Raw genomic sequence first — 17,331 nt, forward strand, 5'->3', positions numbered from 1 at the left:
GAACGGCACTAAATCAGTTGTGATTTAAACTTATCATGGAGCGATATGGGTGAATTTTTGCCAAGCTGAGCTGTAAATAACTGAGACGTCTTCTTCAAAGTCTGAAAAAGAAAAATGCTGTTCTGGCGGCGTCTTCCAAAGTTTAACTTTAATGCTCAGTGAGGTGCTGAGAAGAAAGAGAGCCTGAGTAACTTTCAAGCACGAGGCAGGGAGACAGAGCTTTTCTCTACAGAGTTCTCTAAAGTTTGCACTAAGTTTTAGCAGTACTTTTCAATATTGCGTGTCTTTTACTTTACATGCTATGTGGCCTCCTTTCTACCTTTGCTTTAAAACAGCACTTTCTTATGTCCAATAAGTTGATTATTTCTCTTTCCTCACCAGCCAGTGGTTTAAAGTTTTTACTTGTTTTTTGTAGTATTTTTTGCCAGGAACATTTGCCTGTTCCAATTCCTACGTGTGCAGGTGTCTCTATGTATACATAGACGCTGCATTGGACCAGGCAAGACTATCACTAGAATGGTTTAATTTGACAGTTGTGTCTTGTTGTAATTTGCTCTGCATGAGCGCACCAACTGAACGTTATGTAACCTAAACAGAAAAGGTTCCACACATTTAATGACATCAGCCAAGTTTAGCTCCATTTTAACCTACAAGTCTAAATGTCTTTTGACCTGCAAATGACCAAATCGGAGCTGCTCTGGCTGTAATGCACTTTGGGGGAATTTACGTTCTTCTAGTTTAAAAGTAAACACCTTTATCCTGCTTGCACATGAGTGCTTTGGTCCCAGTTTACTGTAGCAAGTATCCATCTAAACTGACTCCTTCTTGTATTCGTGTTTCCTTGTTCTTTACTTCTGCACATGAAGGTTTATTTACAATTCCACAGCTCATGTCTCCTGCAAGGCAAACTGCATCAGCACTTTGTCGCTAACATGGCCAAATATGGCTCTGACCACCTCTCTAGATGTGGTGTGGATGATTAAAGGTTGAGTGCACATTTGGGTGCACTTACAAATGGATTCTACACGTTTTTTGATCTATCTGATCACAACCCGATCACATGATAAACACGTTCCCACCAGGTTTGAAGGGAGTCTCCCTTTCATCTGTGCTGAAATGGCTTCCACCAGGCTGGCTGTGTGGCTATAAAACTTTGCAGCTCTGCAGGTCTAGATGTAAATCTTCCGATGCCCTTCTTTTGACTCTGGCTCATCCCGCCCTTGAAAAAAACTTTGAGCTGCTTGGGATGAAAGTGTTCACCAAACAGCATATATATCATCCAGAATAATAAAGCAAAACTTCAGGACAAGTAGAGAGGGAGAGAAAAAGGAAAACGGAGAGATGATAAAGGTTTTGATTAATGAAAGGACTTGGAAGAGGAAAGGGAGTGTGAGCAGGAAATAAAACTAGCTAGAAATGATAAGAAAAATGGACAGGGGGAAAAGATGGAGGGATAATATGGAGTTGGAGTAAAGCATGGAAAGGAGTGATAGAGCACCGGAACAGTGTAGAGAGAGTTAGCTACACAAACGAGACATCTGCCGTGTAATTTAAAAGCAGGAGGAGAGAAGAACAAATGAAGCACTGAAGAAAACTTAATAATGAAGGAGTGATATATTAAATAAGGGATGGAGGGAGTGAGCGCCTCAGGCTGCAGACTACCCATAGTCCTCTCTGCTGTGCCCAGAGGGGCCTGCTGGTTGTGTGCGTGTCTATACGTACAGTATGTGTGTATGTACCCTAACCCTAACCCTTACAATTTTGGTGTGTGTGGGTGCAAGCATGTGGCCATACATGCCTTTATTTCCCTTTGTTTGATGTGTATGCACTCCCGAATCTGTCACTGTGTGTGGCAAGTGTGTGTGTGTGTGTGTGTGTGTGTGTGTGTGTGTGTGTGTGTGTGTGATGAGATGAGATTAGACTTCCCGCAGGGCTGTAGTTCCATGGAGGCCACCTGAAGCAGCAGGAACGACGGGAATGTGGGAACGCTGATACGCTTCGCTGTCTCCGTCACCACAACAACATGTCGCCCTCATTGTGGGAGAGGAGAGGAGAGGAAGGAATGAGAGTAGAGGAAACAAGAGGAGGAGAATAAAGGAAGAGACATGCAGAGCTCATTCAAACCTTGTTTTGAGGATCCTTTTCCAATCTTTTATAAGTGTTAAGGTCGCCAGACTCTTTGAATCTCAACATCAACCAGTACGCTTTCCGAGCAAAACCTTTTTATAGAGTTTCTAAGACTTTTAAAGTTATTTGCTAACTGCACTCTAGAAGTCAAGTCAAGTCATGTATTTATAGGTTATCACAGCGTGCCACACAGAAAACAAAGGGCTCTGCTCTCTACCGTTGTAATACAACGAAAAAAAACATTCCCAGCTCTTATCTGAGACAAAAGTGCAAAACAGAGAACCTTTCATATATTTTGATTTAAATAAACAGTGAAATTCATGGCCTTGTCTGTGCTGTGACAGCAGACAACTGAATTATACAGCGATGAGCAACACTGCAGATGTGGAGACAAAAATGTTGAGAAATGTGTTTGAGTTATAAATCAAACATTCCAAGCCCATGCATCTGTGTAAGTAATGTTTTTAAACACAGGAACTCAGTTGGACCAGTGCTGTCTGATATGAGACGCTGAGTACAAAGTGTCGACCTGCGCTGTGATTTTAAGGCCTCCGTTTGACAATCAGTGGGTTTTGTGAGGATGACTGGATCTTTGGACTAGTTTTGAGCTTTTTCTTGTAAGCAAATACAGTTGCATATGTTATATTGGTAATTAATTTGTTTGTTTTGTCACTTGGTAAATGAGAAAGTTTGAGGAGACATTTCTTGGTCTCGTGCCTCCTGCCATCTGTTTGTTTGTTTTCCTTTCAATCTGTTCATTAATATTTTCATCTATTTGTGACATGCTTCATTTCCACTGTAATTTGGGATTTCAAAAATTGCATTCACCCACCCAAAGAGAGAAACTACAGTATGTGGATTATATGAAACATCAGTTTGCTTTATTTATTACACACAATATCTCAAGTACGGCTTTGGCTGTTTTTATCCAAGCCTACCAAAATTAATTTGAAGCTGCTTAAAGCTGATGAATTACAAGTTAGAAAAAGAACGGCCGAAGCATTACTCCATAGTGACAATAGTGGTCAAAAACTCTGCAGGATACCTTTAATTAAACCTTTGTGTGATGTATTTTGCACTGTAAATTCATCTTGACCAGTGTTCTCGTTGATTGATTATGTTGCTATTGGGCCAAGTGGAATTAGTGGAATTTATCAAAGCTTCAAAAAAGACTGGACAGTTGGTGTTTGATATATCTTGCTCAGAATAAATCAAATCAGTTTAAAGACAGATGGAAAGATTAAAGATCTACACTCCACCTGATTACTCTGTGTGACGGACCACTGTTGGTACAACCCAAACTGAGAAAAACGTATCAAATGTTGCGATCCGCTGTGTTCGAAATGAAGAGTGACGACCGCGGTGGGGTGCTGGCGTGCATGACAGCAGGTGTTGTTCTCCTGTGTCGGACTCGGCGCTCCACTCACCCACTGCGGCTGGTTATTAATGGCTCCAGATTCATTACAGGCAGCCAGTCAGCCATGCTGCCAGCACGCCCGACACTATTAGTCACACAGTCACGCTGATTGATGCACACACACAAATACAAATACAGCTCACATAAACCTGCGCAACACGAATCAAAACTTCTCCGTTACTTCAGACACTGTTATGATTCCTACTCTGGCTTAACTAATGTTTTACATCTTTGTCTCCTCCCCCGCTTTTCCTCATCTCCTCCCTCCTTCCGTTGTTCCCTCAATCCAGAGGACATCTTTATCCTCCACGGGAAAGACAAGAAGAACCCTCTCATCTACGGCCTGTTTACCACTTCAAGGTATGCGCATGGGAATACAGTAACTTTAAATGGAGCTTTGTAATCCATGCACGCATGTTTAAGTGTTGAAAATGAAAATGAGTTTTCATTTTACAGAAATTGTTCATAGTGAAAACAAAAATGCAATGAGTCATTGGCATCGATTTAAAAACCCGTCAAGCCCTGCAGATATGTTCATGGTCAGCTGCTTTTTGCTACAGTACAGGATGGCACCTTTTAGTGTCACATGTAAAAGAAGGAATTGTTGAGTACAGGAGAGTGGAAGAGAACGCTCAATACCCAAGAGCTCCTGCTGAGTTACTAGAGGCCTCATATGTGTACATTTGATAAAAATGCATACTATGTGAATTTCTCTGGATATGATTTCCTGAAAGAAGAAAAACAAGCAAATGTCTAGATGTTTTGTCACTAGTTTATTTTCAAATAAGACCAAAGTTTGATGAAAGTCACACCTCTCGATTATAGCTGCACTAGACAACTTTGTGTTTTTGTGGCCCCAAGTGACGGCGTTATAGGTGCTGTGACTGTTTAAGTGAAGAGTTTAATGGAAATTTAACAGTGTAAACCGTGAACGGTCACAGCTGGAAATGTAACTGCAGAAACAGCTTTTATGAATTACACATGAAACGTGTATTTTATCATGTGGAGAATGACAGTAGCTGACAAAGTTATTAGTTACTAACTGATTTGATTGTTATCGTCAATGTTTCCCGATGAGGGGAGACATATTCAGTCAAGAGAGAACCTGTTACATGACTTGAATGCTCCTCTCACACTGTAACTAGTGACACTGTATTGTGAGGCCACAGGGTCCTCCATCACGCTGTGACTCGTGAATGAAACACATTCATTCAAACAAAATGGAGCTCATGTGAAACTTCATCATCATATCATCATCACCAGTGTGCCTACTGTGACACACCATAGATTGTGGGTGTGTGTGTGTGTGCATGTGTGTGAAGGATAGGAGACGTTAGAGTTTGATCCGAATCACATTTTCCTCACACAATCACAGACACTCCTCAATTATGGAAATAGCAACATTCATCTTGTGAAGCTAGTCCAGTTGTGTGATTGCTGCAGTGTATCAGTCAGAAGCTACTGAAGCTATGATCGGACGGATTACCTTTTTATTGTTTGCTTTTTTTGAGCAGGATTTCTCATTGAGATGTTTGTTTTAGGAGATTGCAAGAAATACTGAGTCCTTGACAATTTAAGAGAAAAACAGAACAGAAAACCAAGTTGCAAAATACAATATACACAGAGGTCAGACCAGAATAACAACATGCTGTTCAACTAGAAACCTTATTTAAAAAATCCATGACAAAACATGGAAAATATGAAGCAGCACTGAAATGGGTTGGATTAAGGTCCATAGACAATATGCTTTCTGTTAAGTATCTACAAAATGGTCATTTGCTTAAGTGTCGGTAAGAATAAGTCATAACAGAGAGGGAGAGGAATATATTTTTCTGTTCCTTCTGGGACAGAGAAATGACACATAAAACTGCATAGCAGAAGGCTGACAGACACTTTCAGACTGACAGATAGGATAGAAAAAAAAGGCTCAAAAAGACAGGCGCTCATTAAGACTGACGCTTTGAAAGACAGATAACAGGTGAACAGGTACAATTCCAAGACACACAGCACAAATAGACACTGACTGAAAACTATAGCAAAGAGAAACCAGAACAAATGAGCGAGTGAGAAACAAACTAAAAAAAACCCTACAGTTTCTCATTTTCTCCCAGTGTACAAACGGCACCACATGCTCTGAGAATAACCCAGTTTCTGAAGTGGACGCCAGAGCTCGACAGTAGCAGCAGAAGTATGACAACATTTGGCATGGCGGAGCAGGGAGTTGGTCTGTTTCTGGGTTTTGGAAAGTGTCTGGAATCTCAGCGGGGAACGGACAGAAATCCAAGGCATCACCCAGGGTGGGGTCCCAACCACAGAACTGCAGAGTGCAGAAAGGTCATTCCATCTGAATGGAAACTTCTCTCTCTGGTTCGCTCATGATTGCACACACAGAGGTTTTGTCCCCTGTGATGAAGTCCAGAGTGTAAACTGTGGATCTCTGCTTTGTCATTTGCTTTCCATTTGTCCAATTGTCCATGTATCACATCCAGTATATATTGTATGCACATTTAGCTTTTGCACGTTGCCTTTTTGGACAAGAGGTTATTGACTTCCTCTTTTTTTGTCATCCATTCAACAATTCATATTCAAGTCCATTTTTGAAGTTATTTGCTTATTCGTTCACACGTCCCTTCCTTTATTTGTTTGTTTTGGGCTTTTCATCTAAGACCTCGTAGCATGTAAGGTAAAATAATGACAAAAATGTGAGGAACAGAAATCAGACTGATAAATCTAGTGCGCGTCCCAGCTATCACTGCTCAGCCTGACAGCCGTAGAACAATGTTGATGCGTGACACAATCCGTCAGACACAACAATACGGTGAAGATCATCGTCTCGTCATTTCAGCATCCGGCCGATCTGCTCGGTGCTCCCACAAATGGGCTTTTGGGATAGTTTCAGTCTGATATATCACAATTAAAGCTCTGGATAGACAGACACGGCCAGAACAAGCTTCTCTTGCATTTTCTTGGTTTCCAAGGTAACGAGTTTCTCCATCTGAGTGGTTACCTGAAAAGGTGCTGATGTCATCACCAGCGCCTTTCAGAAAAGTTAACAGATTTTCAACTTTCTCTTAAGGCGGACCGCACACTCTCTCCTCTTTACGTACGATTGATTAGATTTCAGATTTGTTATAGCTGAGCGGATGCATTGTTGATTTCTTGACAAAACTAGAAAACGCATATCAGAAAACCTTGGAGAAACAGACATATCGACAGTGTTTGTCATTTTTAAATGTACGTTTACATTCAAATTCATCAGGATTTCATAGTACGAGGAAAAACTTTCTGAAGCATCACTCAGACTAAAACCCATTCCAGCTACAGGTACTCTGACCTATTCAGCTGAGAGGTCCTCAGTCTTCCCCTGTCCTCTGTGAAGGAGAGAAAAGACATTGTGTCTCTTCAGAAAAGTTAGACTAAACATAATTTATGTGTCAGGCCTCTGAGCTGAAGCAAACCACCGTGATACATCACAACACAGCCTTTCTGTCTGGTCTGATTCTAGCAGCTCTGCCCATCAAACTCAATTGGAATCTTTAACTCAGATACACTTCGCCAAATCTGAACCACAACTTTAAATACAGTGAATGGGGGTGTATTGTGGTGGGGACTGATGTGCTGAAAGCAGCGCATTCATCCAAGCTGGACGTGGACTTGGAGCACATTCACTGAATTGGGGCATTCAAGCTGAAAAGCCACAATGACTCACTGCTCCTCACACGGTGCTGTACACGCACTACATCACTTTCTTATTTAATTTACCGCGTTAAGGTTATTGCTGCTCATCAAGGGGATTCATCAAAGACATGCTCAACTTGTGTTTTTATTCATGCACGCTGGAGGAGTAACAGATGGAACGGTTATATGAGTCTGACAGTGATGAATGACAGTTCTTCTTTCTTTCTGCCTGTCTTGATTATCCTCAGTGATATCCTGAATGGTTCAGCAGTGTGCGTTTACCGGATGGAGGATGTGGTTCGGGCTTTTAAGGGAAACTTCCTGCATAAGGAGGGACCTCAGTATAAGTGGGCAGAGTTTACAGGCAAAGTGCCCTACCCACGACCAGGGACAGTAAGTTTATGATCAAAACTGTCCACTTCAACTATTTTTATTGTTTTTATTTAAAAGGTTTTCAGTTTTACTTATTTATTAATTGGGTTATTTATTTATCACGCAAACTAGTGAGGTGACTGTTTGTAGATTCACAAAACTAAGTACATGCACATAGATAACTACGCTCCAATATTTAAAAAAAAAACGTCTTATTGCAAATATGAGAATGAAATTATTTTTTTACAACACAAGCATAGAATGAAAATTTCCCAGTGTCTTCTGAACACCCTTTTCCGTTCCTCTCTCTTTCTTTATTTCTCTCTACCTCAGTGTCCCAGCAGCACGTATGGAAGTTACAGCTCAACCAGAGAGTATCCCGACGACGTCATCTTCTTCAGCAGGACTCACCCGCTGCTGCAGGTTCAGCTGATATTTCACTTTATTAAATTACACCAATCTAATTTAATTAGATCATGGCCTCTTTTATGGTGCGGCCAAGTGTACTTTCTCTCTATTTTTGTCCGAATTCTTAAGTGAGATGAAGAAATTAGATTAGCGGGCAGCCCTCGCCAAAGGGACACCGCTCCAAAACTGAACACATATAAATGATGAACAACATGATTTAACAAATACTCCACATAATAAAACAGTCTAGTGTATTGCATTTTCTATATATAATAGACTATAAGATTTAAAACTTTCGCACTGCCTTAGGAAACTGTGCTGCCACTGGGAGAGCGCCCCCTCCTGGTCAGAGTGGGTGTTCACTACAAGTTCAGAAAACTGCTGGTGGACAGAGTGGAGGCCGTGGACGGCACCTACGACGTCCTGTTCATCGGCACAGGTAGAGTGTGCGATGGCCCGTTTTTCTCATTTTTTTTATGGTGTAGGATTGTGTGGTTGGCGTTTTAACTCCAAGCTGTGTGTTTTTTCACAATAAAACAGATTCAGGCCTCGTGCTGAAGGCCATCCATCTGCCCAGAGAACATGGTCAGAGTCAGGAGGTCACCCTTGAGCAGCTGCAGGTCTTTCAGGTACTGCAGACTTATCCCCATACCAAAGATTTCTGCATGTTGTGCTTCAGATTTCTAAATGTATTTTCTCCTGCCTTAGATGCAGCCATTAGCCATTCCTTGTGGTATGAAATTAAATATCAGACTCTTCAAACTCTTGCAAGTCAGCCTTCACTTGAGACCGCAAAATACTACAGCCGTGCATTGCTATCATGTTAGACAACCACAGTTCACAAAATTCACAGTTCAGCCCAATATTAATTCCACTGGAGACTCGAATTCAAATTGCAAGAAAATCTATGTCTGTCTGGAACATGCGGTTCTTTGTCTGAAAATGGACAGAGTTTGTTTTTTTCTGCTCTCTATTGTAAAGTATGTGCTTGGTGACCCTTTCACAGTGACATGGAAAAATGTCTGATTACCAGACTATGAGATCAGTTCTGTAAATCATTTAAAGCTGTTAAAAACTGTTGTGGTTTGCAACCGCACCCAAATATTTTCAAATGTTTATCTATCTATCTATCTATCTATCTATCTATCTATCTATCTATCTATCTATCTATCTATCTGTCTGTCTGAGTGCGACAGTTTTTACTTTTGTTTCTCAGTTTTCTTTTCTCTCTTGCTCACAGCACAAATCACCTGTGACAGCCATGACACTCTCAAAGAAAAAGGTAACAGATGAGAGGAACAGACAGAAACACACTTTCAAACTTCCAAACTCCCCTACACTCACGCACACGCACGCACACACACACACACACACATGCAGACACACACACATTCACGCACACATACACTAACATGCACAACATCACACTTATCACTCATCTCTCCACCTTATATCTCCAAGGACAGCTTCATCACTAGTTGCTATGGTTACCCTACCTCAGTCAGAGCAGTAATGAAGAGATGCCACACACACAAACACACACCACCACACACACATGCACAGAAATGCACCTTGCATTATTAAAATAGTCTGAGTTTCATGAAATAGAAATCCAAAGCTGGTTCACGCAACGAGACACGACACACACATACACACATCAAGAGTACAAAAAGCCAGCATCTCTCTCACACACACACACACACACACACACACACACACACCCCATGGCCATGCACTGACATTGTTACTGTGAGTTGGATGTGTGACTCACAGAATGAAGATAAATCTGGTTTAGCTGGTTATTATCAATGTGTTTCTCTGTTTCTCTCCTGGCTCTCCCTCAATTATTACTCTCCTCCTCTCTCCTACTTCCATTCCCCTCCATCTCGCTTTCAATCTTCCATCCCCCCCTCTCCCTTCCTCCTCCCCCAGCAGTGGTTGTTTGTGGGCTCCAGGGAGGGTGTATCCCAGTTAGCCCTGTACCAGTGTGAGCTGTACGGTCAGGCCTGCGCTGAGTGCTGCCTGGCCAGAGATCCATACTGCACCTGGGACGGGCACGCCTGCAGCCCCTACATGCCCACAGTACGCAGGTATGGATGATGAATTAGATCTCTTTATCCAAACAACACTAGAGACTGAACACACATGGAGTCAATCTTCTCGAATGAGATTTAAACCACATTTGTTGACAGTTTGAAACGTGGCTCAAATTACATCTGAGCTCAGATCTTTCTGATTAGGTTTTAAAAGCATTTCTTCCACTTGAGTCACACTTTGCTTCAACAGAAACAAGGACACATGGACATATTTCCATGAAATTTGACAATTACAATGTTTTCGGTAACACCATTATTACCGTTGGCCAAAATTTCCACATTGTACACATAAATTCCAATAACCTCATAGGCGGTTTGGCGTGATGTTTGTTTAGCAAATCGATGCTCCCAAGTGGATTAAACTGTTTATTTTGATATACATATCATGTTTCCACTAGAGTCATCTAGGACAAACTTTATACTGTTAAACACTTTAGTTCAAGTAAAATTGTCACTGTATTACTCTTGAGCAAGTTGTATTTCCTATTTATTGTAATTTCATGCCCTTTTTCTCTACAGGAGGAATGCCCGTCACTTAGGAGAGGATGAGGATCCACTGACTCAGTGTGTCAGACAGGGAGGTGAGGAGTAAATTAACTGTAAAGTGTAAAGGGTCAGTTCACAAAGACTTACAGATATCTTTACCCTGGTGTAACCTTTGGCAGGCAGTTACTGTGCTTTAACAGCTGCAGTATGTTTTATTTTAAACAGTGCTGTATGTTGTACACATATTGCATATTTTTACACGTAATAAACATAGAGTTGTCTCTCTGTCATATACATGAATAGTACATGTACAGGTATCATTTTTGGTATGCATAAACATAGATGAAAATCACAAGTTTGTGTTGATTGTAGAGCTGATATGTAATGATAGCAAAGACGTAAGTAAGTAAACAAATTTTGAAAATAGGCAAAAGTATCAAATCTCCTAAACTGATAAAAAAGAAAAAGAAAGACAGAAAATACCAGATCTCTTACCTGTCTCATCTTCTCCCTGACCTCCGTCAGCCGGGCTGCAGGTGGAGGCGGAGCAGAGGGTGATGATGGTTGCCGAAGGCAACAGCACCTACCTGGAGTGCCTGCCTCGATCCAGACATGCTGCTGTTACCTGGTACAAACAGGCTGGAGAGAACAGTCCTGAACTCAATCAGGTAATACACACACACACAAGCAAATACACACATTTCATAAAAATACTTTTATTTATGTTTTGATAAAGAACTTAAACACTGGAGGATACAAACTTTATCCAAAACTTGAATATTCTGTCAAGTTTTCAACACCCATAAACTTTAAGGATGCAGGTAGCGCCTGTTTCTTCAAATACGAGCACCTAATTGCAAAGATTGAGCAGCAAGTGTTTAATCTTTGATTTGTGCTGCCTGTCATCAACCAATTTATAGACCCATTTATTTATTTATTATCACCCAGACTGTCAGATATGAGCATCCGCACTTTGTATTCATCAGACCTCTCTCTCCCTCTCTCTATGCAGGTGGTAACAGGTGAGCAGGTGGTGGTGATCGAGCGCGGCATCCTGATTCGACAAGCTGAGCTGTCTCATGGCGGCGTCTACCACTGCCAGGTGGAGGAACACGGCTACCACTGGACCGCCGTCACCGTCCGCCTCGCCGTCTGGAGCCCTGCAGCCAACCGCCTCCTCGCCTCCTGGTCCAGCTCGTCCTACCAGAGCACGGGAACCCAGCCCTGGTACGAGGACGTGATGGCGCTGATTCACCCAGGAAAGCTCGGCCAGCACTGCCGGGCACTGGGATACCGCCCCCCGCGCAACCACCGTCGCAACGGTGACATCATGGTGGAGCCGATCAAGGAGAAAGAGAGGGGAGAGAGGCACAAGCACGGGGCAGGAAGAGGAGGAGGAGGAGGAGGGGGAGGAGGAGGAGGAGGAGGAGGGGGAGGAGGGGGAGGGGGAGGAAGAGCAGCTGGGAGGAAGAGCAGGAGCAAGCCGCAGCAGAGGGCACCGAGGAGCGCTTGAATGTGTTATGAAACAGGAGGGCGAATTTCAAGTGACTTATACAGACACACACATTTATGTTAACATCCACGCTAAGACACACACATGTACACACACACACACACACACACACACACACACACACACACACACACACCTAACTTATATACACTGAGACAGACATATACTGTATGTACAGAGACTTTGACATGAGCATGCACTTATCTACAAACGAAAAAGGCATCCATTCATTATAGTGAAAGACTTTCAAACTAAGCTACACACGAACTGAAGTATGTACAGGAGGATGAGAACAAAGACTTGTGAATAAAAAAAAGCAAAAGTAGGAGACCTAAGGTTGCATAGCATGGTGAATGCAGGACGCACAGCACGTCCAGATCATTCAGTTTAACTGACTCTGTTGTGGTAAGGACATGGAAGGGGATGATTATTTAGAGCATCTGCAGAAAGAAAAGTCTTGTTTCCAAAAGTAGATATTCAGCATCTGAAAAATCATCCAACCGGTCCTCTTCCATACCTGCGGCTTTGCATGTTTCTCCCCATTCAGTAGAAAATCACAAATACACTGCTGAGTATTCTCCAAAACCAAACAGATGTGTTTAGATTGATTTCCTACCAGCATAAATTAATGTCAATATGCTTTGAAAATTGTCTTAAAGAAACTCTAATCCTGAGCACTTTGCCTCAGGATATTTAATATCTTAAGATTCCCATTCCAGTGAACAATACGTGTCCTTTTTTCAAAGTTATTTTATTCCTGTTGCAAGCAGCTGCTCAAACTGCTCAAAAGCTTTCGATTGACAGATTGTGTTGTTGGATGGTGAAAGCAAGAAGACAAACAGGCAAACACGAGGAAAAGGATTCAGATGTCGGAGCATCTTTGAACACATCAGCAGACTGTTCTTAAAACAGTTTGTGTTTTCAGCACAACAGCTAAACTTAGACAAAAAAGAGAGGAGACATCTAAATATTCCAGCGTCCATCAATCTAAAAACTTTTTTGGAAAATAATCGGCAGTGATAGTTAATTAAAGAGCTTTTAGAGGATAATCATCTACTGCAGGTTGTGAATCGCAGTAAATAGCACTGATGAATTTTATGCATCTTTTCCACTGACTGGATAAACACCAACAGTTCACCTACAGGGAGAGTTTCGTTGGGTTTTTCAGGAAGGTGGGGTCTGACCACGAGTCGACAGAACACAACCACAGAGATGAAAAGCAGAGAAAAGCACGCCGGTGTCTTTGATGAGGTTACAGATCGACTTTCCCAGGACGTTGCAGCTGCACAGACACGCTGCAGGAGATGTTTCCATTGTGTTTAGAAAAGTTTAAAAAGCAGACGTATCTGGCACTGGTTTTATGCCTTGCAACAGAAAGCTCAGTATAGGTGTGGGAAAAATGTTCCAGTGTACAGAAATAAAGACTCAGTCAATCTGGTGTGTTTTATATTGTCAGAAAAAAAAAAAAGAAAACGCTCCATCCTATTTTAACTGTAGGTTTAGTGTGCCTGGAGTGAGTACAGTGCACAGATTTAGGTAATAGGTTTATTGTTACGTGGGACAAATATAACATCTGAACATCAACTCCAGTTTGTAGACAAATGTACGCGTTATGATTTTTGCTTTGTAAGTTTCTGGTGAAAAAAATGTGTTTAGTCGCTATTAGATGGGGCGCAATCAAGCTTTTATTCAAAAAAAACAACTTAAAACTCTAAACTTCTTCTTCTTGATGATTGAATCTGTTTTAAATGGTTTTAACCAGGGTCATTACTAAAAACTAACATTTTTGAGGCTGGAAGTCTCTTGGACAAAAAAAAAAAGAGTTTTTACTGTAACGTCTGTGATGAGAGTTAACTCATGATATCAAATCAACATGTCACAATGCATTTAAAAAGATTTTTCACTCGTGTTTCATACGACATGGACAAGAAAACACGCTTCCAGGAGGACTGAGCTGTGAACTGAACTACGAGACTCTGTACAGAACCTGCATGTTTTTAAACCTACGGCTCAGGACCCAAAGTGGGCCGTTGGTGATTTTGAGCAGCTTCCAGCCCAACTGATGAAGGGGAGTAATACATTGCTGGTCCTGTAGCCTCAGCTGGTAATCACATCTGGCCATAAATTATGAACCAGGCCGAAGTATAATAAAGAAGCCTTTATTATACAGAGTTGGAACTTGAGAAAGTGCTTAACGGGGCCGGCGTCAAGTGGACTCTGGGCAGTGGGATGTGAGCGACTTCACTGACATTGCGGAGCAGTAAATTGTGATTTGTTCTCAATGTTAAAATGTTAAACCAACACAACTTGCTTCACTTCTATTTAACTTTCTTCTTAGTGGTATTTATTTGTTAAATCTGGAGTGAAACTGCTTGTTCCAGAAGTTGTGAGGTTGGATTGTTTTGGGCAGCGCTTCGAGCTCTTCATCAAGCACTTCAACCATGACGTCTCACTAAGTGGACGCTTATTTAACGTGTCAGTCTGTCTGTTTTTGTGTGCATGTACTGTATGTTGGTGTGCCCACACATTGAAATCTGCACAGTACTTTTCCACTTTTTGTTCTTTTTGCAAGATTTTCCGAATGCTACCATCTGCTCGTGTTGATGCACCTTCCTGCTCCCACTTGCAGAAATTTAGATCAGTCCTGCCTGCAATCATGATTATCTTTTGAGAATCTGGCCCATCCCTCAGGCATTTAAAGGTAAAAACTGCTTTGGCTCAAGGCAACAGGAAGTAAAGTGTAATACTGCTGTAGTTCACAGATCGATTGTGGTAGGGATGAAAATATCTACTGACGTTTAGAAGATTCATGCACTAAAGGACGGGGAGAAGGAGAATGCCTGGCAGACTAACTGAATTAAAACTTAATTTTATTTTCTATGGCTTACTGGAAGGAGATGCATTGACATGCATGGTTAAGTCCAACGATAACTCACATTTTCATATATTTGATTTCGGCCTACAGTGATGATGCTGACCATGCAATCGGGCCTATATTCGAGTAAATATATACCATGCTGGGTCCTGCAGGATCCTGATCCCTTTGCACTGCTGGTTTTACGTATTTCTCTATGTGCGTGTGTGCTTTTACAGTGCTCATCTGTGGGTCTCTGTGTGTGTTTGACATGAGTGGGATCAGAGTGAGACGAGCTGAAACGAAGGTTCAGATGCCAAGCCAGTAAATCTGGTAAATGGGGAACACAGCAATGGATGGGAGACACTTTTGATGCTGTTAGAAAAATAAACCAGAGCGCCCACAGGTAATTAACATGGGCTTGGCTCTTTGGCTTTGGCCACATGAAAGAGCTAACCAGCACAGAGTGAGTGTGTGTGTGTGTGTGTGTGTGTGTGTGTGTGTGTGTGTGTTTGAGCAAAGAGAGAGAAAGAGAGTTTATAGAGGAGTGTGTGGCTCTGACTAACTGTTGAATGTTGAATGTGTGCAAGTTTCAGGTACGCCCACGTCTGTAGAATGAAGGGATGTGTGGGTGAGAGTGAAGCTGCCAGTGTAATCCAAATAAATTCTGAATTTGGTGTTCTCTCAGACTGCTGCCAGATATGACATTTAGGATGTGCCAAATAGAGCCAGTGTGAGTACAGGTGTGTTTAATGGTAGGAATCAGCAGATAAAGCCCACGAGTCACCGAATGAGCACACAAAATCGTAATTCATACTGAGGAGGGTTTCCTCCCTTTAGTCCTATGTACACTGGACTAGTTTTACTTGGGAACCTCTAGTTGTAATAATTGTAGAGGTCATCTGTGATCTTAATCCTGTACAAATCTGCCGTGTCTGTAATTTGTGACGTAAAAACTCCATCACAAGTCACCATATTTCACCAAACACAGAGGCCATGTGACTATAGTAGGCCAGAGCGAACAGGGCTTTAGTCAAAAGCTGGAACATGTTCCTGGGTTTATTTGTTCACGTTTGAAGCTAAACAAGTATCCACCACTGTACTAGTTATTAAAATTAGAACACCAGTGTGCACAATACAGTCTGTAAGTCTCATGGGGACAGAGAGCTCTGTTTATGCAGCCTGAAACCAATGATGTGACATTGTTTAACAGATTTCAGGAAACATCATGTTGGTGAATGGAAAATGCAGGTTGTGGAAAATATTTTCGACATGTTCTGTTAGCCAGAACGCACATAGCCAGTCAAAGAAATCTAAATGAGACGCTTGTTTTCAGTCTCAAACCCTCCAATATTGATTTTGTTTTCAGTTTTCTATCAGTTTAACAGTTTCTACTTTATCTCTGCTCTCACACAATTATGCATCAAATCCAACAGCCTAGAAAAAAATATGAAAATAATCAAGCTTGGACTGACTGTTGGGTGTATATGAGTGTGTGATGTGTGTATATTTGTGTTGAATTTAAACGCTGCACAAGTAGGAGGCAGACCTCCTTCGAGACAGTTTTATGGCAGACCATTTTAAACATTTAGTGTTTCATCTCAAAGACGTGGTGCAGAGCTGCTCCTCATTCATTACAAGAGTCTCGTGCTTCACTCTGTTACGCAGTATTTACTGCTCAGTGCCAATATTCCTCTCCCTTGTGATTTTCCAGAGCAACTTCTTTGCAGACGGAATGAAATTGTCTTCAGCTGATCTCCTCCTCGTGTGTGGAGACCTTGTTTTTGTGTTTGTAAATATGTATAAAGGTCTGCTTTCAAATGAGTGTGTCTGTGTTTTTGTGGTTTATTTTGCGGTTGATAAGAAAACATAACCAGGAACTAAACTGCAAGCAAAGTCATCAACAAACAGTAGACATCACATCCAAACACTGCCAAGAGACAAACATGTTAATGTAAGTTAGCTTTTTTTATTAACTTCATGGGCGCCGATGTATTTTTTTTGCTCCCAAATTAAGTGAACGCCAACAAGTTTATGATTGTCACAAAATCCCTTTTACTGTGCTTTAGTAGGATTATTACTGTGATGTAGTCTAATCTACTGTCGCCTGTCGAGACAAAAACGCAATGAAATGCAACACTGCTCTGCTACAAATGAAAACAGGCTTCACCGTCATAACACTGCATATGATTTCATGCTGTTTCATGGATTAAGATACTTCTCCTACTTTTTATCTCGTATAAATATTTAAAGCCATATTGGAATTTCCTAAAAATGTATTGTCATCAAGTCTAAACACTTTTTAACAAGCACCCTCTTGTGCAACTGAAAAAGACATTACTGCAATCAAGTGGTTACTGTTCTTGAACCATTTTGATGA

The 17,331-nt window shown here is 41.5% G+C and overlaps 1 protein-coding gene across 1 annotated transcript in view; it reads left to right on the plus strand.

Annotated features, from left to right (window-relative positions):
• sema3h (sema domain, immunoglobulin domain (Ig), short basic domain, secreted, (semaphorin) 3H) overlaps positions 1-12,183 on the plus strand; it is a 51,040-nt gene extending 38,857 nt beyond the window's left edge. Inside the window, exons 9-18 of the mRNA XM_070839569.1 lie at positions 3,835-3,904; positions 7,471-7,615; positions 7,928-8,017; positions 8,312-8,441; positions 8,543-8,631; positions 9,243-9,284; positions 9,935-10,092; positions 10,618-10,679; positions 11,110-11,252; positions 11,597-12,183. Of these exons, the coding sequence (XP_070695670.1) occupies positions 3,835-3,904; positions 7,471-7,615; positions 7,928-8,017; positions 8,312-8,441; positions 8,543-8,631; positions 9,243-9,284; positions 9,935-10,092; positions 10,618-10,679; positions 11,110-11,252; positions 11,597-12,097 (1,430 nt within the window). The 3' untranslated portion in view covers positions 12,098-12,183. The remainder of the gene's footprint in view (positions 1-3,834; positions 3,905-7,470; positions 7,616-7,927; positions 8,018-8,311; positions 8,442-8,542; positions 8,632-9,242; positions 9,285-9,934; positions 10,093-10,617; positions 10,680-11,109; positions 11,253-11,596) is intronic.
• The last annotated feature ends 5,148 nt before the right edge of the window (positions 12,184-17,331 follow it).

Source organism: Pempheris klunzingeri, chromosome 11, assembly GCF_042242105.1.
Source record: "Pempheris klunzingeri isolate RE-2024b chromosome 11, fPemKlu1.hap1, whole genome shotgun sequence".
In the NCBI taxonomy this organism is placed as follows: domain Eukaryota; kingdom Metazoa; phylum Chordata; class Actinopteri; order Acropomatiformes; family Pempheridae; genus Pempheris; species Pempheris klunzingeri.